At 39.1% G+C, this 24,667-nt stretch overlaps 1 protein-coding gene across 1 annotated transcript in view; it reads right to left on the bottom strand.

The window, feature by feature from the left end:
- Glb1l3 (galactosidase beta 1 like 3) overlaps nucleotides 1-24,310 on the bottom strand; it is a 39,770-nt gene extending 15,460 nt beyond the window's left edge. The window contains exons 1-10 of the mRNA XM_034510540.2: nucleotides 24,184-24,310; nucleotides 23,444-23,545; nucleotides 23,073-23,285; nucleotides 11,202-11,270; nucleotides 10,497-10,592; nucleotides 9,146-9,254; nucleotides 7,057-7,149; nucleotides 4,668-4,749; nucleotides 3,674-3,738; nucleotides 138-222 (exon numbers count right to left, since the gene is read on the bottom strand). Coding sequence (XP_034366431.1) covers nucleotides 138-222; nucleotides 3,674-3,738; nucleotides 4,668-4,749; nucleotides 7,057-7,149; nucleotides 9,146-9,254; nucleotides 10,497-10,592; nucleotides 11,202-11,270; nucleotides 23,073-23,285; nucleotides 23,444-23,545; nucleotides 24,184-24,197 — 928 coding nt within the window. The 5' untranslated portion in view covers nucleotides 24,198-24,310. The remainder of the gene's footprint in view (nucleotides 1-137; nucleotides 223-3,673; nucleotides 3,739-4,667; nucleotides 4,750-7,056; nucleotides 7,150-9,145; nucleotides 9,255-10,496; nucleotides 10,593-11,201; nucleotides 11,271-23,072; nucleotides 23,286-23,443; nucleotides 23,546-24,183) is intronic.
- Nucleotides 24,311-24,667: the final 357 nt, after the last annotated feature.

Here is a 24,667-nt window from a genome sequence, read left to right as displayed (position 1 = left end):
ATACAGTCAGTGCTTATAATTAGCAAAGGTTAGATGGATAATCATGTCTGCACGGGAATGTCAATAAGCAGAAGGCTGAGTGAATGATCCATGGCATAAGGCCTTCCGGACTGAGTCAAAACCAATGATTCACTTACCATTTGCACTTTTCTCATTGTGTTTACTCCCCCATGAGTCATACCAGCCAGTCCAGTATTCCATAATCATAATGGGCTTATCATTCTATAAACAAAGCAAGTCAAACATTCAGTGTAACAAAGAAAAACAGAGCAGAACAAAAAGATCCAGTGAGGGAGAATGCCAGCAAGGTATTCCTCCTTTGCCCAATTCGGAGATTCTCCTGTTTTCATACAAATACTCTCATATTCATATAATTTTTATATCTAATAGTACTTATTTTGTAACTTTTGCTAATAAAGTATGTAAAGATTTTAAATTTTTATATCTTTATGAATTATGCCTTTTATGGTAATAAAATAATTATTGACACATCAAAATGACTAGTAATTACAGCCAACCATCAGACTGAGCATGGGGACCCCAATAGAAGAGTTAGGGGAAGGACTGAAGGAGGTGAAGAAGTTTGCAACCCTATAGAAAGAACAACAATATCAACTAACCAGACTCCCCAGAGCTCCTAGCAAGTAAATCACCAACCAAAGAGTACACGTGGAGGGACCCATGGCTCTAGATGCATATGTAGCAGAGGATTGCCTTATGGTACATCAATGGAAGGGAAGGCCCCCAGTCCTGTGGAGACTTGATGCCCAGTATAAGGGGATGCTAGAGCGGTGAGGTGGGAGTAGGTGGGAGGGGAAGCACCCTCATAGAGGCATGGGGGAAGGGGAGTGGGACAGATGATTTCTGGAAGGGAGACAACATTTGAAATGAAAATAAATAAAATAACCAATAAAAATATGTATACATATTAAATAAATAAATAAATAAATAAATAAATAAATAAATAAAATGTATTAAAACTCCTGTACTATCTTTGGTGAGATTTTAGCAGAAGACTTGGGAAGTCTCAGAGGCTGTCTGCTGTGGGGCTTCTTTTCCATCAATACAATATAGTTGAAAGAAAAAAGAAGATCCTGGATGCCAACAAATGAATGGGAAAAGACAAGGGTTCAGGCTGGTGGGATAGCCTACTAGAACTGAGGATACAGCCATGATAACTACATCTTGCTCAAGGAAATTCCTTTCAGGTTTGAAGACCAAGCTCTACTCAGGTAGTTAAGAGCAATCATTTGTTTCTGAAGTTGCTTAAATGGTGAGTAAAGATTTCTAAACAACCTAAAGATTATACTCTTCGTGGGCATCCTGATTCTCAGTGTGGACCATTCCATCAAATGCTATTTGTACAGACTGTATTTTGGAGCAATGGAAACGATGAGCCATCTGCTTAATAAGACACTGGTGGGGCTGGAGAGATGGCTCTACAGTTGAAAGCACTGACTGTTCTTGCAAAGGACTGGGGTTTGTTTTCTAGCACCTCCATGGCAGTCCACAACCATTCCAGTTCTTGGGAATCTGCCACCCTATTCTAGTCTCTGTAAGTATCACACATAGATAATTCACAACAATAGCAAAATAGTCAAATGTAAATAAAGACAAATTGAACTTTAGTTTTAAAAAAAGATACTGTCTAATCTTTTCAAAATAGCCACTAAGCTTTACTTATGGTTCAGATCTGAATGAGTATGACACCTCAAAGAACACCTAAGTTGTTTTAAAGTTGTATATAAAAGAAAAGGACTTTCTAGTCTCTTTGATAATTGTTCCACTTGTTAGGTTATCAGGTGAAGCTGGGATTAAACAGGATGTATAGCAATTAACTCAGATGCTGAGCTCTTCTTATTAGTCTGCACTCTGTGGGTTTTCACATCCAAAGGATGGGCCATTCCATCCTTTCACCCACAAGAAAAGATGCTGATAGAAACCTTGGAAAGTACAAAGTACAATCCAACAACTGGCTAAAAAATAAACAGGGGACCAGGGAGATGGCTCAGTGGGTAAAAGGACTTGTCACACAAGCCTGATGACCTTAGTTCTATCACCAGAACCCAGGTAAAGGTGAAAGGAAAGAATTCATTCCACAAAGATGTCTTCTGACCTCCACACATGCACTGTGATACATTCTCTCTCTTTCTCTCTCTGTCTGTCTCCATCCCTCCCTCTCTTTCTTCCTCTCCTCCTCTCTCTTACTCTCTAACACACACATACATATACACATAAACACACACACATTTTATAAAAAGGAAAAGTAGAAAGGTCTCTATATTATACTACTAAGTACTAACCCCTCATTGACATTATCACAAATAAAGTATAAAGTTTTGGATTTATCACTACAGAATAAAGTAAACCTCACCAGAGAAAGACACATTTAGCCTCTCCTCAGATCCTTACTGGACCCGCATGCTGAAGGAGAATCTTGTGTATTCATTTCAAAGATAAGATAGATAATGGATATAAGTTATCTCCCCCATGCTCAGCTAACATAAATGTTTCAGAGAGAGAGAGAGAGAGAGAGAGAGAGAGAGAGAGAGAACATCTTTTCATCTAAAGTAAAAAATGGAGGATCCTACCCTTGGGAGATCCTGATAAACTTTGACTTTCAGAACAAAATGAAAGAGACCATATTCAAAACAAATACCTACCCAATTCCACTTTCAAAGAAAGAGGAGAGATGCACATTAAGATTCCACCGACTGCAGTAATTTTCTGCCTAGTATTTTACAAAAGTCTTTAACATCCATCTAACCTTGTGTGCTGGCTAGTCGTATGTCAGTTTGACACAAGCTAGAGTTATCGGAAAAGAGAAAAACCTCAACTGAGAGAATGACTCCATAAGATCCAGCTTTAAGGCACTTATTTAATTAGTGATTGATGGGGGAGGGCATTGTGGGTGGTGCCATTCCGGGGCTGGTGGTTCTGGGTTCTAAGAAAGCAGGCTGAGCAAGCCATGGAGAACAAGCCAGTAAGAAGAACCCCTCCATGATCTCTGCATCAGCTGCCTCCACAGTCCTACTTTGAGTTCTTGCCTTAATTTCCTTAAATGATAGACTGTCACCTGAAAGTGTGATCAGAAGTAAATACTTTTTTTCCCAAGTTGCCTTGGTCATAGTGTTTCATAACAGCAACAGAAACCCCAACTAAGGCACCTTGTTCCTCCAAACGGAGGGTTTGAGACAGAAAAATCTACCCTCTTCAAGATTGGTCCTTAATACACCCAGTTCCTTCCAATTCTTGAATATACCCATAATCCATCAATATCTCTTCTGGGTTTTCAGTATGGCAACAAGCACAGAATCCCAACATCCTAGTAAAAAAGCAACAACAGATGATGATGAGCTTGCCACTGGCAAATTCACTAACTGTGTTCTCTGGGTGGAAGGACACCATTTGCTCCCTCTGATATATTCATTTCTCGTCTGGCATAAGCCCTCTCATGCTTTTCAGAGTAATCTCATTGACATAACCCATCAGTGGAGACAATAGAAGAAAGTTTCTTTTTACCATTTCTTACCGAGTGGCTTTGAACCCCAACAAGGTTCAGGGTGACGTGGTTATATCCATATCATACCTCCTGTGTTCTTTAACATCAATTTTATAGATAGAAAGATCTTGAGAAAAGACAGACAAAACTCTATGTTGCTTAAAATCTTACCTGCATTTTATGAAGCTTAATAAAGGAATCCTTAATAAATGAATGCACATTGATAGTAGCCAGAGCTGTAGAGAAGGAGAGAAACTTCTGAGACATTGCGACAAGGATCATCAGGAACTTGGGGTGGTGGGCAGACAGGATAAGTAAAAGTGGTAACAAGATACTGTTTGTAACCCATTTTGAAAAACATAAGACTTTCCAGGGTATGGTAATAGGAGCAGAGCTATCCCCGACCCCCCAAAACGACAGCAGGTCACAATAGTTACCAGTACGCACTAAAGATCACCTTATGATAAGCCCTGAGCCCAACTGAATGCTCATATCTTGGCATTTTCCCATACTATTACCATTTGGGGGTTCAGCTAAATTCTTTGGGATCTGCTAAGTGTCTACCTTAAAGCCTTTCTGTGTTAGTCAATTTCCCACTGCTCCAACAGATACCTTACATACAATTAAATAGTCATATGCATATATAAAAAGTCATGATGAAACCTACTATCCTGTATAATAAATATATGCCAACCAAAAAGTAAAGGATACCTGAAACAATTAACCTATAAGCAGAATAGACATAGATAAAAATTTATGATGCCAGAACTGAGAAATTAGCTATAGTATGTGTCATTTACATCCATCCTATTGTTCCCTGTGTCACTATCCATGATGATGGGATGTGCGGGGATCTAAACCATGTCCTGCACCAGTCTAGATCCCTATCTATAGAAATTACTTTAAGAATTAAAAGAAGTACTCAGAATAAAGAGCTCTATCAATGCCCTGTTCAAGGAGGGGGGGAAATGACACATGTGGGTGTTGGAACTCTGGGCTTCAATGTTGAACCTCATTTTGTATCATATCAAATCTCTGGGATCTACTTCAATTGACACGAGAAAGAGGATCATATATGCATCTGATTCTCTTTGATACCTGTTTACTGTTTCTACTGGCTGGCTAAGAGCCTTGGTTGTCCTATAAAATGACTATAAACCAGTACCTCCTTTGACAGAGCCCATCTGAATTCCATTCGTATCATCTGAGGTCAAGAGGAGCTCTTCAATCCCTCTCTTCAGCAGAGCCTGTTAAGAAAACGAATAGTATGAACCCACTTTTCTTTCTCCCATGGCAAAGAACAGATAATGTAAACTTGGATAATAAAGACAGTTTGGTTCAGATGCCAATAGTGTGAACTACAAAACATGTATATGCAATGTCTCCCAAATGTGCAATATGAAAAAAAGATTGATGCTTGTGGGAGACAGTAGATACTTTAGAAAGTGGAGAGGCTTTAGGCCATTGGAGGTATGTTCTGAAAGGAGACTGGTGGTGGTCCAGTTTCTTTCACTTTCCTTGCACTACCAGATCAGGAGGTAAGTCATTTGATTCTTCCTAGACTCGTGTGGTGATTCGCATTGTCTTTCAACACAAATCCCACTAGAGATAACCAATCATGGTCTGAAATTACAAAGCTATGAATCAAGGTAAATCTATTCTGCTTATAGGTTAATTATTTCAGGTATCCTGAAATAATTTTTTTTGGTTGGTATATATTTATTATACAGAATAATAGGTTTCATAATGCATATGACTGTTTAATTGTATATAAGGTATCTGTTGGAGCAGTGGGAAATTGACTAACACAGAAAGGCTTGAATGTAGAATGACCATCTACCACTTAAGCAATGAAGAAATTGTTGTGTTAGGCTCGGTTTGATGTAGTTCCAGTTGTTTCACTAAAGAAGTGGAGACCTATGGGCCCTGACATCCATGGTAAATGAAAGGTGAGTTTCTCAACGGCCATACAATGGAAGTATGTAATTACAACAAAAAGAGAGAAAAGATGGGAAACATTTGGTGGTATTGCAATGGTTAAAAACTGAGTCTCAAACTAATATGTTGAGAGGGAGAGAGAGAGAGGAAGAGAGAGAGAGAGAGAGAGAGAGAGAGAGAGAGAGAGAGAGAATAGGAAAGAAAGAAAGAAAGAAAGAAAGAAAGAAAGAAAGAAAGAAAGAAAAAGAGAAAAACCTAAGAGTCAGCAGGATCTTACTCTTAGCCATAGGATTGTTGACCACAAGATGTTAGAACATGGCCCTGAGGTCAGCCCTGTCAACAGGCAAGTCCTGACAGCAATTTAATGAAGAGACTGATCTCAGAGCCACTTGGCTTGCTTCCTAAAATTATTCTCCCTTCCCTTTATTGTGTAATTGTTATCCTACAATATTTACAAGATGTTCGTTCTGCTTCTGTAATCTCACTTAACCAGTGCTTGCTCAGGAAAAGAATAAAACAAAAACAAAATCATGATACTTCATATAGCAGAAAATCCCAAGTATTGAGACAACTGTGGTTTGTGCCTTTAAAAACTCCAGCACCCATCTTCTACTTTTGCAGGAATTCTCAGATTTGTAAAGAAGGCTGTTGCCACAACATTGCTGTAGATAAACTAGGTTTTTATATTTTAAATTATTACGTCTGGTGGTCTCAAATTCTGAATTGCTATCAGGGAGCGGCTAACCCTGTTGGGTCCTAAGAGTACCATTCAACTTCTTAAGCTTGAACTCTATATGGATTCTATCAACAGAAATAAGAAATACTACTATATCTGTAGCAAGGGGGAGCTATATTCTGAAAGCTCTGCTTGGATCATACGGCCTGGAAGTCAGACAGATGGCTCAGAAAGCATGAGGTCTTCCCTGTGTACCTATTATGTTCACATAGCAACACACAATTACAGACAGGAAGTTAAGTGGTAACTGTTAGTGTTGTTATTGTTGTTTAAGATAGGGTTTTCTATAGCCTAAGCTGCCCTTGAACTTGCTCTGCAGCTGAAGATGCTCTTGAGCTCTTGATCCTCCTGCCTCTGCCTCCTACACGTGTACATGACCACACCCAGCTCAGTACCTTTTTAAAAAAAAAAAATCAAGAAAAAGTACTATTAGCTGAATGACAATGACTGAATTCAGGCCATTCATTCCCAGTTTCTGTGTTGGAAGTAAACAAAATTTAGATGGATCAGAAAGCTCCTGAAATGGGAGATTCCCAACAAGCAGTAATACCTACTGTGGAGGAGAGACTATCATAGGTCAAATTACCTGCAAGTCATGTGGCAAGTTCCAAAGATAACACTGTCTGGCTTTTCCGTGATGCAGCTATCTTTGAACCTCCCATGCTTTTATGGGAAATGCCAATAAACTCACTGATTCGTTAAGCTAGCTTTGGGTGGAATCATTTCTTCATTCTGTCATCAGTATTTTAAGGAGTTTGTTCACATCTCTCCAAGAAAAGTCACATACCACCCACAAGGCTGGCAATCACATATGCATTTTAGAAGAGCACAACATTAAGAAGAAGACATAAAAGTATAGATTCAAAGCAATTGTCCTTACCTTTGTTATGTAACCCATGTACTTCTCATCCTTTTTAAATGAACCATATTCGTTCTCTACTTGGACAGCAATAACAGGACCACCATGGCGGTACTGAGAAGCAAACACATGACAGTTGAAGAACAATCTTTCTATTGGAGCAAAAGCCTGGAGTCTGGGATGCTAATAAAGAGACCAGAACTGACATGGTGTTTTCTCATAAGCTGGAGACAAGCACCTTCATTCATCTTTAGGCACATACACTCCTGAAGGTGTCTTACCTTTCACAATGTTTTATGGTTATAGGAGCAAGAGCTTATTTTCTATTCCTCATATTCATTAGCTATGAGCTCTCAAACCCGCAAACTTACTTCCACATCTCCAACTCCAAACTTACTACCCACTTTCCCACCTAATCCATCACATAGACTTCCTATCCACTCCCACAACTCCTATGAGCAGGTACTTCATACACCTCCCTCTCTTTTATGTACCTTCCTCTTTTCCTTCTACACAGACCGATTTCCATTTTCCCATCACCATGGAAGCTGCACAGAACCTGTGCTCAGTAAGAACTAACTGGGTGTTATCAATATCCAGGAAGAAAACAGATGGCTGCATAAATCATCAGAATCTCATCCTCAGCTGCAAGGACGACATTTTCAAACACCTTTTTGGAAAATTCTTGAGAATTTGTTATCTTTCTTGTCTCAGGCTATATCAAGAAGTTTATTATTTAACTCGCAATCATATTTTTAGGAGACACTTATATTTTACTTATCAAACCAAAGAATACTACAAAAACTGAACAATTGGTGTCTTACAAACTGTGTGGCATTATACAAGGACATTCTTATCATGCCCCAGTCTGTGCTGAAGGCTGACTATTGAAAATGAAAGACATCACTTTCTCCAAGTATCAGATATCCTGTAAAGAATGAAAGTGCACAGTGTCTGTGTTTGGTATCCACTGGGAGATACCAAACCAGAAACAATAATCACATAGACACAAACTGATGCATGAAATCAACCACATCATGTATTATATAGTAAAACTGAAATTTTCCAATATCCATGAATAGGACAAAAGCATGTAGTCTATTCTACTGTGCAACACTGTGCAGTGATCAAGAAGAGCGGCAATTTTCAGATATGGTTTCTCAAATGACAAGAAAATGCCTACAGGGAGTTCTGTGTTTTGTGTTAAAAGAACATGAAAATTTGAGGGGAGTATATACAAGTGTGGCTAAGAAAAATGCTTGTCTTCTAAAAGGACAAATAAATTAGTGTGGTGCATGAGAAAAATTTTATTTTACCAAAATACACACACACACACACACACACACACACACACACACACTCCATTTCATTTCATTTTCCCCAGAATTTATCAATTAAAATAACAGGAGTAATTTAGAGTAGCCATTGTCAATGAACTGATCAGTGAACTTAGCAGGTATCTGGTACATACAGACAACTGGAGCAGCCTTTTGTATTATCCCTGTCTCATGTGATGTCTTTTTTTAGAAGGTCTGGGGTAAAGCCACAAGGACCAATCCAAGATTCTATACGTAACTTGAAGGTCTAGATCTAACTTGTAAGAAAATTCATTTGGTAGCCTAGAGTGACTGGGAATTGCCTGTTCAATGGTGAGCCACAAGTATTTCTCCAAAGAGTATGTTCAATCATATCATCTTGCAGACCCCCCCCCCATCAGAAATCTGTCCAAGCTTTCTTGCACTCTCTGAGACAGAGAATAAAATGTTGTGGCAGTCTAAATTACAATCTTACCTTAGGGTTTTCCTGCCTTGTGACTCTTGACATAGGTCAAGCTCATCACTTAGTATGAAGCTCACCTGACACCTCCTAACACAAAACAATAAAACTTATAATAGTTATAAATTCCCCTGTTCTTTAAAATTGGAAACTCTCCCTCTAAGATGCTATCATGCCGCCTATGATACAATGCTAATACTCTGCTAACTTCAGAATATGATTTTTCTAACCCTGCTAATAAAGTGCTTTCATTTTCTACAACACTCCCCTGCCTGTTGTTTGTTTGTTTTGTTTTGTTTTGTTTTGTTGTTGAATTTAGAAGGGACATTTTCACCTGGAGAGGAAGTATTTTGGGAATCAGATGATCAAAATACTTGTCAACAGCCTCAATAAAGTTCTTGTTGGTTGTTCTCAGATCTGTCTCAGGATTGCGCAGAAGCCAGCTAGGAACAAGAAGCAAACATTAGTATGTGAAACAGGAAGCAGGAGGGAGGATGGGTCTGGCCAGCTGAGCACAGCAGATGTCTCTGTTCAGAGCCACCTATAGCTTAGATGTCTCTCCGTCTACTCAATGACCATAGCACCAGGATATTCAAACTGTATCATATGGGCTTTTCACAATGTCCTCAAAAACTCCAGACATGTGTGAGGCAAACCAGGAAACAGGCCATCCCCATCTCAAGGCAATTTAGATCTTCCCAGCTCTAGTAAGTCTGGCTGAGAGACTGACCCTGGCAATGCTTCCAAGTCTTAGCTTTTTTCCATGCTTCCCGTCAGCTCTTTAGAATATGATCCTTAGCCCTTCGAATAGTCTCTACTCCTCAGGCACAGGGTCACATTTTCCTCGAATACCTAAGACTTCAGGAAGAATAGTAGTTCACAGGCCAATGAACTGGGGAGAGAAAGGCCAGGCTCCTGAAGACATCCAAGCAGTAACTTCCCCAATACTCCTGTAATTTAAGCTCATGATTTTTTCTATGCATCACCTAGTTGTGACAGAGCCTATCTTAAAGAAAAGTTTTGTTTTGTTTTATTTTCTGACCTTAGGAGCAATGAGGCTCACCTTAAAGCAGAACCTAGAAGGGCAAGTGTCCAGTCTTTGAGAAGGATGACAGAAGAGGACCCTGTGCCTCTATCTATTGAGCTAAGAGTAGGTGTCATGATAAAAAAAAAAAAAAAAAAAAAAAAAAAAAAAAAAGCCAAAAAAGAAAGAAGACAGAGAATGAGCTGAGATCTCAGTGTGTAGAAAAAGGTCACCTGCCTTCAGCCAGAGACACATCTGAGGTCTCTAGAAGGAACACAGTACTTGTCATCATATTCCTCTAGAGCCTCGAGTCCCTTTCTTTCAGCTCATAAAAAGAAGGCAGATGTGCATTATATCTTTTCTGTGGAGCAACAAGATGACAAGTCCTGTATGGCTACATCTGTCTTTGTACTGGTCTTAATCGACACATATGCAATGCACCAAAATCCACATCACAAGTATGCTTCTGGAAATCAGGATGGCAGAGGCATCCAAACCTCCCCCACTACTCTAGACATCATTCCACTGACAGGGCAGGAAGTACAGAGTTCAATTCAGGACAACCAGTGACAGTGACAGCTATACTCACTAGGTTGAAAAATTATTTACTGCAGAGTAAAACACCGTACTAAGTCACAACATGGACTCTGGGGTAGCTCACCTAGGTAATCCACCCAGGTCAACTTCAGCACAGATGTATGGCCCTGGTCGAAGAATTACCCACAGCCCAATAGTCTCAGCCAGCAAAACATATGCCCTATAAAGAGAAACAAAGTCAGCCCCTATTTGGATGGTCCAAAAAGGTTGATTATAGAGGGTATAGAGAAAACATCTGAAGGCCTGAGAGCCAGGTCAGTACTAAAATTCAAGTATCAAAGGTATTTTGACTGAGAGGTAGCCAGATTAGTTTACAGGGTTAAAAAAAAAAAAGTAATACTCAACTATTACACCCTTAAAGCTATAGAAATAAATCTAGTCTTAGTCTCAATTATTTGGGAGCTAGCTAGGTAAAGAGAAAAACTGCATAACACACTAATTAAAAACCATTAGCATAACAGCTGTGGAATCTCTGCAACAGGTAGGAGGCCAGAGACCCTGTGAGCTGGGTTTGCACTAGCTCCCAGCATCACAACAATTCCCAGAGCCCTACTAGAGGGATCACATTGGGTACAGGGGCTCTATCCCCAGCATCAGCCTTACTAACATGAGGCAACCCCAATTCCAACGCAGGTGTATCGTCTCCTCTAGTCTTGTAGCATCTGGTATCTTAGATCCCTAACTTCAGTGAAATGGGGAATCAGAAGCTGCAAAATGAAAAGCCATGGCTAGAGAATATCCAAATTTGGAGTGCAGAAAGACCACATACTCCAGGTCCAGGATCTCGGAGAAGTCAAATTTCCCCTTCTCTTGTTCATGGAGGTTCCATGGGATGTAGCTGGAAGAGGGGACAGAGAGGTACAATAAGCATCATATCCCCCTTATTCATATGGTGACCAGACCAAGCTCCAGTGTGCCTTTGTGTTGCAGTGAGTTGATGTTTCCAGTGAAAATTAGCCTCTGCTATACTGATAGATCCATGTTTTCCCTATTATCCAACTATGCTTCAATATGCCAATTATAGGTTTATATATTTTTCTCTCACAAACCTACTCTTTAAAATAATTAGCAAGCACATAAAGAGAATAGAAAAACATAATAAGATGTATAAAACTCTTAATAATTATTTCTAAGAATTAATTAAAATAAGAATAGTCAAATAGTGTCTACAAACCAATAGGATAAATGACAGTCCAGCCTTTCAACCTCAGCAAGGAGAGAGCCATCCAGGGCCGGCACCCATAGGGCTATGTGTACCCCACATCAAAAGACATGTTCAAGATTTGTTCTTATGATGTGACTCTGTGTGTATCAATGACACAGTTTGGAGTATAGTGCTCTTAACCTAATTTGCCAAGCTCTGATTTTTAAACACAGAGTTTTTGTGCAGTGGGACAGTTGGAGTGATAGAAGTGTTGCATGATATTGGGACTGACTGAATTTAAGATAGAGGAATGAAAAAGTTGGTCTGTTGAAAATAATACAAATAGCAATATTTATAGTTGTAACTTGTGAGAACACAATGAAAGTCACAATTGCCTTATATGTGACTAAGGAAGATGAAGGGGAAAATATAAAAAATATATATAGATAAAATAAAATTGTTCCTCCAACAGTTTATGTTAATGGAAACAGCATCATCGAAACAGGAAAATCACACCCTCATAAATGCAAAAGGAGGGGGGATGGGATAAGGGATTCCTGGGTGGTGGGGGGAATGGGGTAACGAGATAAAATTTGAAATGTAAATTTTATAACCAATTTTTAAAAAGGGAAAAAAAAGAGAAAAGTTGTTAGAACCAACATCTTTAATAAAATGTCAGCCCTCTAAAAAGAAAAAAATTGTTCCTCCAACTAATAACAAGCAAATATATTCTAAATTTGTGAATAGATATGGCCAGAAATAAAAATGGAGAGGAAAGATCCATCCAGCAAATACACTATCATGACTTTCTAACCTCTTAATAACATAACATTGAGTAAAGAGGAGAAGAGATGTCTGCAGGAGAAGATGGATGAATCAGCTTTACAGCCAGAACTGGAGGAATGAAATGCCTAAGAAACAAAGACAACGAACAGCAAAGGAATGATAAGGATGTCGATCTCAATAGACAACTAAACAACAGGATCTGTGTGGAGATGGCAGGGAAAGCAAGTGTGAGGACCAGTGAAAATCTCCAGAACCCATGAATATAAAAGCAACATGTGTAGCTCAAGCAACTTTAATCACTATGGTCCTACAGGGGAGGGGACAGAAAAAGTTCCAGAAACACATGGGCCACTTATCATGGCACACACAGTGAAAAGAGAATGAGACTCCTGTCTCAAATAAGGTAGAAGATGAGGACTTGTACCCAAGGCTATCTCTGACATTCATGCATGCACTATGGCACATGTGCACATGCATACACATACACAAATATGCACCGTGTACACAAACACACACATACAACAAGATATAATAAATACACAAAGAATCTAAAAACCAACAAATTTATATGGAGGTTTGTTGAGACTAAGTTTCAGTATCCTCTATAGCCCAAGATGGCGTCCAACTCACCATCCTTTGCCCGCAGTGTTCTGGAACTATAGCCATACCATACCTGACTACATCCTGTTTCGAAAATGCAACTGAAAACGATCAACAGAGACTATCAAAGTAAATTTCATTACATTCCAAAAGTTCCACAGGGCAACAAAATTAGAAGACGACAGAAAAAAAAAAAAAAAAAAAAAAAAAAGAAAGAAAGAAAGAAAGAAAGAAAGAAAGAAAAAAGGTAAGGATAAGGATAAACAAATAAAACTTCTCTCCAAAGTAGCTAATGGGTCAAGAAGAAAAGTATACCTTCTGGTCTGTGCCCAAGCACTGAGCAGATCCCTGGCAGTACCTCTGCACCTAATGTCACAAAACCCAGAGGAAGAGGGGCTCCCAAGAGCTCTAACACCTTCAGTATCTTAGGTAAGTAGACAGCAACACCCGCCCCAAACAGGGAGTAACTGGGACCCACTAGGACCCAGGAAGTCACTCCTGGCCCAGAGCACTGGTTCCTTCCAGTCTGCACCCAAGCACTGAGCAAATCTTGGGCCTCAGCTCTAACCCCAGCAGCAACACCTACCCCAAACAGTTCTAACACAACCAAGATAATAGGAAAAAACACTCCAGTCAGAGACACCACAGGTAGCACTAAGGAGATACAGATGGCAAAAGGCAAGCACAAGAACATAAGCATCAGCAACACAGGGTACTTGGCATCATTAGAACCTAGTTCTCCCACACAAGAAAGTCCTGGATTCCCCCATATTACTAGGAAAACAAGATTCAGATTTAAAATCGCTTCTAAGTATGATGACAAAGGACTTTAAAAAGGACATAAATAACACTCTCAAAGAATTTGAGGAGAACACAGGTAAACAGATAGAAGCCCTTAAAAAGGAAACACAAAAATCCCTTAAAGAATTACAAGAGAATACAACCAAACAGGTGAAGGAATTGAACAAAACCATCCAGGACATAAAAATGGAAGTAGAAACAATAAAGAAATCACAAAGGGAGACTACCCTGGAGATAGAAAACTAAGGAAAAAAATTAGGAGTCATAGACACAAGCATCACTAACAGAACACAAGAGATAGAAGAGAGAATCTCAGGGGCAGAAGATACCATAGAAAATATTGACACAAATGTCAAAGAAAACACAAAATGTAAAAAGTTCTTAACACAAAACATCCAGGAAATCCAGGACACAATGAGAAGACCAAACCTAAGGATAATAGGTATAGAAGAGAATGAAGATTCCAAACTTAAAGGGCCAATAAATATCTTCAACAAAATTATAGAAGAAAACTTCCCTGACCTAAAGAACAAGATGATGATAAACACACAAGAAGCCTACAGAATGCCAAATAGACTAGACCAGAAAAGAAATACCTCCCATCACATAATAATCAAAACATCAAATGCACAAAACAAAGAAAGAATATTAAATGCAGTAAGGAAAAAAGGCCAAGTAACATATAAAGGCAGGCCTATCAGAATTACACCAGACTTCTCACCAGACACTATAAAAGTGAGAAGGTCCTGGACAGATGTCATACAGATTCTAAGAGATCACAAATGCCAGCCCAGACTACTATACCCAGCAAAACTCTCAATTACCATAGATTGAGAAACCAAAATATTCCATGACAAAACTAAATTCATACAATATCTTTCCACAAACCCAGCATTACAAAGGATAATAGCGAGAAAGCTCCAATAGAAGGAGGGAAATTATACCCCAGAAAGAGCAAGAAAGTAATCCTCTTCCAACAAATCCAAAAGAAGATAGCCACAAAAAGATAATTCCACCTCTAATAACAAAAATAACAGGAAGCAACAATCTCCTCCCCTTAATATCTCTTAACATCAATAGACTCAATTCCACAGTAAAAACTCATAGACTAACAGACTGGATCCGTAAACAGGACCCAGCATTTTGCTGCATACAGGAAACCCACCTCAGTGATAAAGAAAGATACTTCCTTAGAGTAAAAGGCTAGAAAACAAAATTTCAAGCAAATGGTCCTAAGAAACAAGCTCCAGTAGCCATTCTAATAGCGAATAAAATCGACTTATAACTTAAAACTATCAAAAAGGATAAGGAAGGACACTTAGTACTTGTCAAAGGAAAAGTCAACCAACATAAACTCTCAATTCTGAACATCTATGCGCCAAATGCAAGACCACCCACTTTCATAAAAGAAATTTTACTAAACCTCAAAGCACACATTGCACCTCACACAATAATAGTGGGAGACTTCAACACCCCACTCTCAGCAATGGACAGATTATAAAAACAGAAACTAAACAGAGATACAATGAAACTAACAGAAGTTATGAACCAAATGGATTTAATAGATATTTATAGAATATTTCACCCTAAAACAAAAGAATATACCTTATTCTCAGCACCTCATGGTACCTTCTCCAAAATACACCATATAATTGGTCACAAAATGGGCCTCAACATATACAAAAAAATTGAAATAATCTCATAAATCCTATCAGACCACCATGGAAAATGTTGGTCTTCAATAATGACAAAAACAATGGAAAGCCCACATTCACATGGAAACTGAACAACACTCTCCTCAATGATAATGTGGTCAGGGAAGAAATAAAGAAAAAAATTAAAGATATTTTAGAATTTAATGAAAATAAAAACACATCATACCAAAATTTATGGGACACAATGAAAGAAGTGCTAAGAGGAAAGCTCATAAATCTAAGTGCTTACAAAAAGAAACTGAAGAGAGCATACACTAGCAGCTTGACAGCACACCTGAAAGCTCTAGAAAAAAAGGAATCAAATACACCCAAGAGGAGTAGATGGTGGGGAAATAATGAAAGCCAGGGCTGAAATCAATCAAGTAGAAACTAAAAGAACTATACAAAGAATCAATAAAACCAGGAGATGGTTCTTTGAAAACAACAACAAGATAGATAAATCCTTAGCCAGACTAGTCTGAGGGCAGACAGTATCCAAATTAATAAAATCAGAACTTAAAATGGTGACATAAACAACAGAAACCAAGGAAATTCAAAAAAAAAATCACCAGTTCCTACTACAAAAAACCGATAGTCAACAAAATTAAAAAATATGGATGAAATAGACAATTTTCTAGACAAATACCAGATACCAGTGTTAAATCAGGAGCAGATAACCATCTAAACAGTCTCATAACTGCGAAAGAAATAGAAGCAGTCATTAAAAGTCTCCCCATCAAAAAAGTCCGGAACCAGATGATTTTAGTACAGAGTTCTGTCAGACCTTCAAAGAAGACTTAATACCAATTCTCTATAAACTGTTCCACAAAATAGAAACAGAAGGAACACTACCTAATTCATTCTATAAAGCCACAATTATGCTCATACTTAAACCACACAAAGACCCAATGAAGAAAGTGAACTTTAGACCAATCTCGCTTATGAATATTGATGCAAAAATACTCAATAAAATTCTCACAAACCGAATCAAAGAACACATCAAAACAATTATCCATCATGATCAAGTAGTCTTTATCCCAGGAATACAGAGTTAGTTCAATATGCAGAAATTCATCAATGTAATCCACTATATAAACAAACTCAAAGAAAAAAAAGCACATGATCATATCACTAGATGCTGAGAAAGCATTTGACAAAACTCAACATCCCTTCATGATTAAAGACTTGGAAAGATCAGGAATCCAAGGCCATACCTAAACATAGTAAAAACAATATACAGCAAGCCAGTAGCCAACATCAAACTAAATGGAGAGAAACTTGAAGCAATCCCACTAAAATCAGGGACTAGACAAGGCTGTCCACTGTCTACCTACCTATTCAATATAGTCCTGGAAGTCCTAGCCAGAGTAATTAGGCAACAAAAGGAGGTCAAATGGATAAAACTTGGAAAGAAAGAAGTCAAAATTTCACTATTTGCAGATGATATGATAGTATACTTAAGTGACTCCAAAACTTCCACCAGAGAACTCCTAAACCTTATAAACAACATTAGCAAAGTGGCTGGATATAAAATTAACTCAAACAAATCAGTAGCCTTCCTCTACTCAAAAGATAAAGAGTCTGAGAAAGAAATTAGGGAAATGACACCCTTCACAATAGTCACAAATAATAATAATAATAAAAAACCTTGGTGTGAATCTAACCAAGCAAGTGAAAGACCTGTATGACAAGAACTTCAAGTCACTGAAGAAAAAAATCGAAGCAGATCCCAGAAGATGGAAAGATTTCCCATGCTCATGGATTGGAAGGATCAATATAGTAAAAATGGCTATCTTGCTGAGAGCAATCTACAGATTTAACTCAATCTCCATCAAAATTTCCACTCAATTCTTCACAGAGATAGAAAGAGCAATCCTTAAAATTCATTTGAAATAACAAAAAAAACAGGAGAGAGAAAACTACTCTCAACAATAAAAGACCTTCTGGGGGAATCACCATCCCTAATTTCAAGCTGTACTACAAAGCAATAGTGATTTAAAAACTGCATGATATTGGAACAGAGACAGGCAGGAGGATCAATGGAATATAATAGAAGACCCAGAAATGAACCCCCCATACCTATGATCACTTGATCTTTGACAAAGGGGCTAAAACCATCCACTGGAAAAAAGACAGCATTTTCAACAAATGGTGCTGGTTCAACTGGATGGAGGTCAGCATGTAGAAGAATACAAATTGATCCATACTTATGTCCTTGTACAAAGCTCAAGTCCAAGTGGATCAAGAACGTCCACATAAAACCAGATAAACTAAAACTAATAGAAGAGAAAATGAGGAAAACCCTTGAACACATGGGCACAGGGGAAATTTTCCTGAACAAAACACCAATGGCTTATGCTTTAAGATCAAGAATTGACAAATGGGACCTCATAAAATTGCAAAGCTTCCTTAAAGCAAAGGACACCATCAGTAGGACAAAGTGGCAACCAACATATTGGGAAAAGATCTTTACCAATCCTACATCTGATAGAAGGCTAATATCGAAGGTATACAAAGAACTGAAGAAACTAGACTCTAGACAATCAAATAATCTGATTAAAAAATGGGATACAGAGCTAACCAAAGCATTCTCAACTGAGGAAACTAGAATGGTTGAGAAGCACCTAAAGGAGTGTTCAACATCCTTAGTCATCAGGGTAATGCAAATCAAAACAACCCTCAGATTCCACCTCACCCCAGTCAGAATGACTAAAATAAAAAACATAGGTGAGAATGTGGAGAAAGAGGAATACTCCTCCACTGTTGATGGGATTGTAAGGTGGTACAACTACTATGAAAAGCAGTCTGGTGGTACCACAGAAAATTGAAGATAGTGTTAGCTGAGGATCCAACTATACCACTCCTGGGCATATACCCAAAAGATGCTCCAACATATAACAGGGATACATGCACCACTTTGTTCATAGCAGCCTTATTTATAATAGCCAGAAGCTGGAAAAAAACCAGATGTCCTTCGACAGAGGAGTGGATACAGAAAATGTGATACATTTACACAATGGAGTACTACTCAGCTATTAAAAACAATGAGTTAATGAAATTCTTAGGCAAATAGATAAAACTGGAAAATATCATCCTGAGTGAGGTAACCCAATCACAAAAGAACACACATGGTATGTATTCACTCATAAGTGGATATTAAACCTAAAACTCATAATACCTAAGATAGAACACATAGACTACATGAAACTCAAGGAGAAGAGGAAAGATCAAAGTATGGGTGCTTTGGTCCTTCTTAGAAGGAGTATCAAAATACTCAGCCAGAGCTCCCAGGGTCTAAACCTCCAGCCTGAGAACACAAAGGGTCTCATGGCTCCACCTGTATAGGTAGTTGAGGGTGGCCTTGTCAGGCATCAGTGGAAGTAGAGGGCCTTGGTCTCTGAAAGTCTAGATTCCCTAGTGTTGAGGAATTTGAGAGCAGGGAGGCAGGAATGGGAGGATGGTGGGAGCACACCCTCATAGAAATAGGAGGAGAGGGATGGGATAAGGAGTTTTGGGGGGGGATGGGAGAGGAGATAATATTAAAAGGTAAATAAAATATCCAATAAAAAACAGATAATGGGTCTGGCAATTGTAGTTGAGCAGTTGAGACTTTTTTCAACAATTTATTACAGGGATTTCATATAATCCTCAAAGACAAAGTATTGTGGAAGAGGCCCATGGAACTTTAAAAAGATTGGTGAGACATACTGATGCCAACAGTTGCTGAGACAAAGAATGATGCCAACCTGTGAGTTTGCTGTGAGTGCTAACCAGGGTGACCGGGGATCTGTATTAAACACATGTTCCTGACCCACCTTTGCTTGACTATATCTCAGATGGGACAAAGCTGCCTTGCCTCAAGTTTTTAGACCTAGTGAGATAGAGAATCAAAAAGAGTTATTATGTCTCTTGTATTCTTCTTTAAAGTGACAAGCTATTAGGACTCAATCATGTACTGGTCTAGAAATCAATCCAATATGGGAAATAACAGTCTACTTTTGGAAGACTGGATCTAAACTTTGTCAGAGACATATTTGGAAGTTAGCTGTAGCTCACTATGATGTTACAATAGCAAAAGATAAAGTTGGGACAGGATCTGGATTTCAAACAAGGGCTAGTGCATGTTTTAAGTCTCCTTTAATTGTCAAGCTAAAATTGGTTTTGTCTCTTCTGCAGCATTTATTGTAAGTTGCATTGAATGTATAATTTCCAAATATGTTAGTGTGTTGAAACCTGGCATGTCTGTTGTGGGGGTCTATCAACCAGCTTTCGTCTCACTACCCTGAGTATTAGAAAACCTTGATTCTCTGATAAAAGCTTGAAAGTGCTGGAAGAAGTGAGTTAGGCTTTAAGCAGAAGCAAGAGGGTAGTGGACTTGATTATTGCTGGCATAACAGCTTTAATTGCATTAATTGCTAGCACCGCTGCTTCTGCAATAGCATTGACACAAGGAGTTAAGATATCTATTTTTGTTAACCATCTAGCAAAAAAATGTTACTAATGTATTAAGTAAACAAAAGGATTTATATAGGTGTCTGGAACAATGAATGATGCTCTATAACCCATTCAAATTATCTGAAGGAGGTTCAGGGTTCAAGAGTTAGGAGCTATCCCAAGTGTCATGACAAATATCATTGGAGTAGTGTTACTTGTGAAATTCACAATGATTGTCATTATAATTAGAAAAAAGTTTGAAGACACCTGTAGGATATTTGGCATAATCCTAACACCTCTCTGGGTGTGTTAACTTTGTATAGTAAGACTATCAATTTAAAGAATGCTGCTCTGTTGATCTTTGATGCTACAGATAATGCCAATAAAATTATCCATGGCCTGAGGTCAGTATTTCCATTTTGGTCAAACCTCAGGAATGGCATATATAGCTTGATTAGGCTAGCCCTTCTTGTCCTGGGAATAATTTTATCTTGCCCTTCATGTTAAAGCGTATATTTAACAACCTCAACAGGTTGGCAGCCAAAGTACATAGCTGGAACCTAAAAATGGACCCCCAGATAGAGTTATTAAATTAACAGGCTGGCAAGACGACGGATGAGATTCTGCACAGAGCCTTACCAACCTAAAACAGAAGTGCATTGCTTTTGATAATGCATATTCCATGATGAGTAAGGAAGTCATTCTTGTCAGAATGATCTAAGACAGGCTCAGTCTTGTTAATAAAATAAAATGGGGGAGAGGTGTAGAGTCTTTGGGGCTGCTTGGCAGGAAGATGACATTGGCCAAGGACGAGGAAGGAGGCTTCAAGCAGGAATCTGACATTAGACTGGAACAAAGAAGTATTCCAAATCATAGGCTACAACAAAGAAGTAATCTCAGGCAGGAATCTACATATTAGTCTAGAACAAAGAAGTAATTTCAGACAGGAATCTAAATGTTAGGCTAGAACAAGGAAGTAGGCCTCAGACACGAAAACGACCTTGGGCTAGGATAGGGAAGTAGGCTCAGATACTTTGGTCATCCAGATAAGCCTTTAGAAATTGTGATCACAGGAGTGTTCATGTAATTGGGTTTAATGCCTTGCTTTTTTTTTTTTTTTTTACTATTTGTGTTTATTGTATTGCCTGTTCCTCAACTATTTGCATCTATTGTATTGCTAGACCCTCAACCTAGAACTGACCTTAATACATGCATGTAATCAAAATGGTATAAAAGCATAAAGGAAGAGGGAGTATAGGATAGGGGGTTCTAGGGAAGGGAAATGGGGGAAAGGAGATGATACCTGTACTGTAAATAAATAAAATATCCAATACAATTTTTTTAAAAACACTGAAAAAGAAGAAAAGTATGACAAAATTTATAAAATATTTGAAAGTAAATGTCTTTTAAAGCAGCATATTCAACTGAGAAGAAAAGAATGTGTAAGGAGAGGAGAGATTAAGCCAAATGAAAAGGACATGGGGATTTGTGTGGAACTCAGAAATTGTGAAACAGAAAAGCTAATAGACAGAAGTGATCAACAAGGGTGCAAACTGCTTGTTTAAGAAGACTAAAAAGCACAAAAATGAGATTTAAAAAGGAAAAAAATGACCCAATTACACAATATAATGTATAACTTCTGGTAAGTACAGGACAGAAAAATGGAAAAATTTTAGTCTGAATAAGTCAAAATATAACAGAAAGAAAAAGACATAGACAGATGGAATACACTCGGGAGAAAGAGAAGACGTGATTTCATAATTACCAAAGGTCTCTGAATCATCACCTCATAGTCATAGATTACATCACAGGATCTTATAGGCAAATCTTAATGAGCACTCACTGTAAAAGTAAATCTGTAGAAATCATTTTCAAAGAGTAGACAAAGATTCACTCTATGACCTTATTTATAAGTCTGAGATGAAGTATGTATAAGGGCACAAATAATATTTAAATCAATCTCAGTTATAACCATATATCAACATATTTATAATAGACCTCTACTAAACTGAGTCTACTAGTCAATGGATGCATGTACACCTGTGTTTGTCATATAACTGGAGTTTAGTCAAGGACTCTAGGTGACTAACCAGCAGCAAAATTGTAAATGTAAATCACCACTTCAAGAGAAGAGTGGAAAAAAATATGGTGCCACTAATAGTTTTTAATAAAACTCAATAATTACAGGCTGGGATTGTAACCCAGCAGCAGATTGCTTGCTAGTGTGTGCAAAGTTTTTATCACCTGCATTGCAAAAACTAGAGAAACTCAATTATTTCTGATTAAATCATTGGTGCGTTAAGTGAGCCATGCATCAGCTTGCTGTTTCTCAGCTTCACATTTCCTTCGGTTGGTTTCGATAAGTAGGGGTTAAGCTTTGCCACCAAAGCATGGTGGAAGACACACAAGAGGAAGGGTCTCAGATGCTCAAGCTGTGTTGTTTTGCTCTGGTCCTGTGGGATAGATGAATAAACAGTGTGTGGCTATATGAAGTCAACTAAAGAGGGGACTTTCTTTTTTTAAAATATTCAATATACTATAACCCATGATGACAAATGAAGAATTAAAAAGGCAATGTGAAGTTAAAAATTCTCACATTCATATCATTAATATTTATTATAGATGCAAAGCTTCATATACTACGTGGCATTTTGCTGATAATTTTTGCATTCTTTCTCTTTCCATACATTAGAGATTGAGTTTCACATGACTGAAATTATCTTTTTATTGATGTTTCTTAATAGAACTTCATGGGTTGGTCATGCAAATAACAGACTTCTCTAATTAATCAAAAATATAATAAAGAAGTAGAAACCCCAGAAGAGGAAGAGGAAAAAGAGGAAGATGAGAAAGAGGAACAAATGGAAAAAGGGAGAAAAGAAGAGAAAAAGAAAGTGAGGGATATATGCCTTCAGCATGTCACTAGGGCTAGTGGCTCATAAGTGACCCAATGGCATTTGCTGAAAACGTACCCATCCTCTTATCACGCTTTGATTGAAGAGCAAACTAAGTATGATAAACTAAGTGGCAACTGGACACAAATGTAAAAAGACATGCTGGGAATGACTACTCTAGGGCTAAGTCTTCTTATCTTGCTCTCAAAAAAACAGAACCCCAACTTTGCCAGTCTGCAAATGTCTGTCAGGATACATGTTGTGAAGGCTGAAGTGGGGGTACTCACGTAGTGACAGTGTTGAATCCACAGGCCTGCAGCTTCAACAAGCGATCCTTCCAATACTCCCTAGGCACCCGGAAGTAGTGTATGGAGCCTGCAACTATCATAAACTTGTGACCTTCCAGGGTGAAATATGCTTGGCCCTGAGCATTGGTTTTAGTGCTAAGTCCTACAGATCTGTTCTTCAGCTCGGAGGGGGGCAAACGAGACCAGCTGAACCTAGATTGGAGGGAATAAAGAAGAGGGGTAAGCAGAATTTGCTGCAGACTTCTGTGGCAGCAAGGTTCCTGTCAGAAGGACACACTGGTCCTTCTGCTTGTGCCCCTTATTTTCCCCAGGAAATGGGACAATGCTTCCCGCTCCCTACTCACACCAACCTGGCAGGAGACTTAAACACCTCCTCTGATCGAGGAGCAAAACCTGATAAGACAAGTGGCAGGAAGAAGATAGCCATGATTCTCCTCCAGGAACGATGGTTGCTGTAAGGAAAAGAGACAATGACAGGGAAAACATGGTGGCCCCTTGAGTCACAAGGACTAGAAAGTTGCTTCAGAACCTTCTAGAGGCCTGTGGCAAAGAACATCCATTACAGGTGTTCTCCCAGAGAACCTGGGATGAAGAAGGCTGTAGCTCTACCCAGTTCCACCGAGTGCCCCAGCTCCAGGACTCCCACAAATCCTCCCACCCACAGGACACATCACAGCAGGATGAAATTAGGCACTGGGCAGGGAGAGATTCAGGAAAGGTGGGACGACACTCCATGAACAAGGTACAGGGAGGCTGAGAGGATACAACCAAAGCACGTTTTCCCCATCCTCAACTCCCTGTGGTGCCCAGAGTCAACGTGCAGACCTTCAGTGGGGTAGAGTATAGAGGGATCTGCAGACGGAGAGCTGAGGCAGAGAAACTTGAAAAGTCCTGGGTATTAGCACCACAAACCCTTCTGCATGCCTGACTGGCTGACCTACAGAATACCATGTGGGAGACCTAGAGGCCTCCAGGAAAGCATACTCAGGATGATGGGGTTGGGGGAGTTCAGGAGGGGCATGTGCCTCAAAGAGCTGACAGGGCTGGGGTCTTAGACTCTAGAGACTTCAGGGGAAGCAAAAAGGGTCACCTGAGGTTTGCCATCACTGGAAGCCAGGGAATGAAGGTCCTTGCAGCTCCTGCTCTCTCGAGTGCCTCAGGCACACAACCTCCAGTCAGGACTTACGTCTGCCAGGCCCAATGCAGTGCTGGTGGCTGCATGAAAATACGTCAAGAGTTGGGATGGAGATGTGGGGAGGTGGTGTCCCGCAACCTTGACACCACAATGCCACAGCAGGCTTGCAGCCAGCATCTAGATTCAGGGTCTTCAGGAACAGTGTTTCACAAGAAGTTATTGTCTCTGGACCCTATACAGCAGAGCCTACAAGGTGTCCTAGCCTCCCTTTGTCCCCAAATGCCTCTCAGCACTGTGAATTAAAAGGGAGGATCATCAGGGTTATCTCGGCCTTGGCTTCCTCAAACTATGTATGCAGCAAGTCGGCTCACAACACAAAGATCAGAGAGAGGAAGGAGCAAGAACAGAAGATTCCAGGGAATTCATACATCCGATAAGC

The sequence above is a fragment of the Arvicanthis niloticus genome, chromosome 8, assembly GCF_011762505.2.
Source record: "Arvicanthis niloticus isolate mArvNil1 chromosome 8, mArvNil1.pat.X, whole genome shotgun sequence".
NCBI lineage: Eukaryota > Metazoa > Chordata > Mammalia > Rodentia > Muridae > Arvicanthis > Arvicanthis niloticus.
Note: the sequence above shows the minus strand (reverse complement) of the source record. Positions and strands in the feature narration are given on the sequence as shown.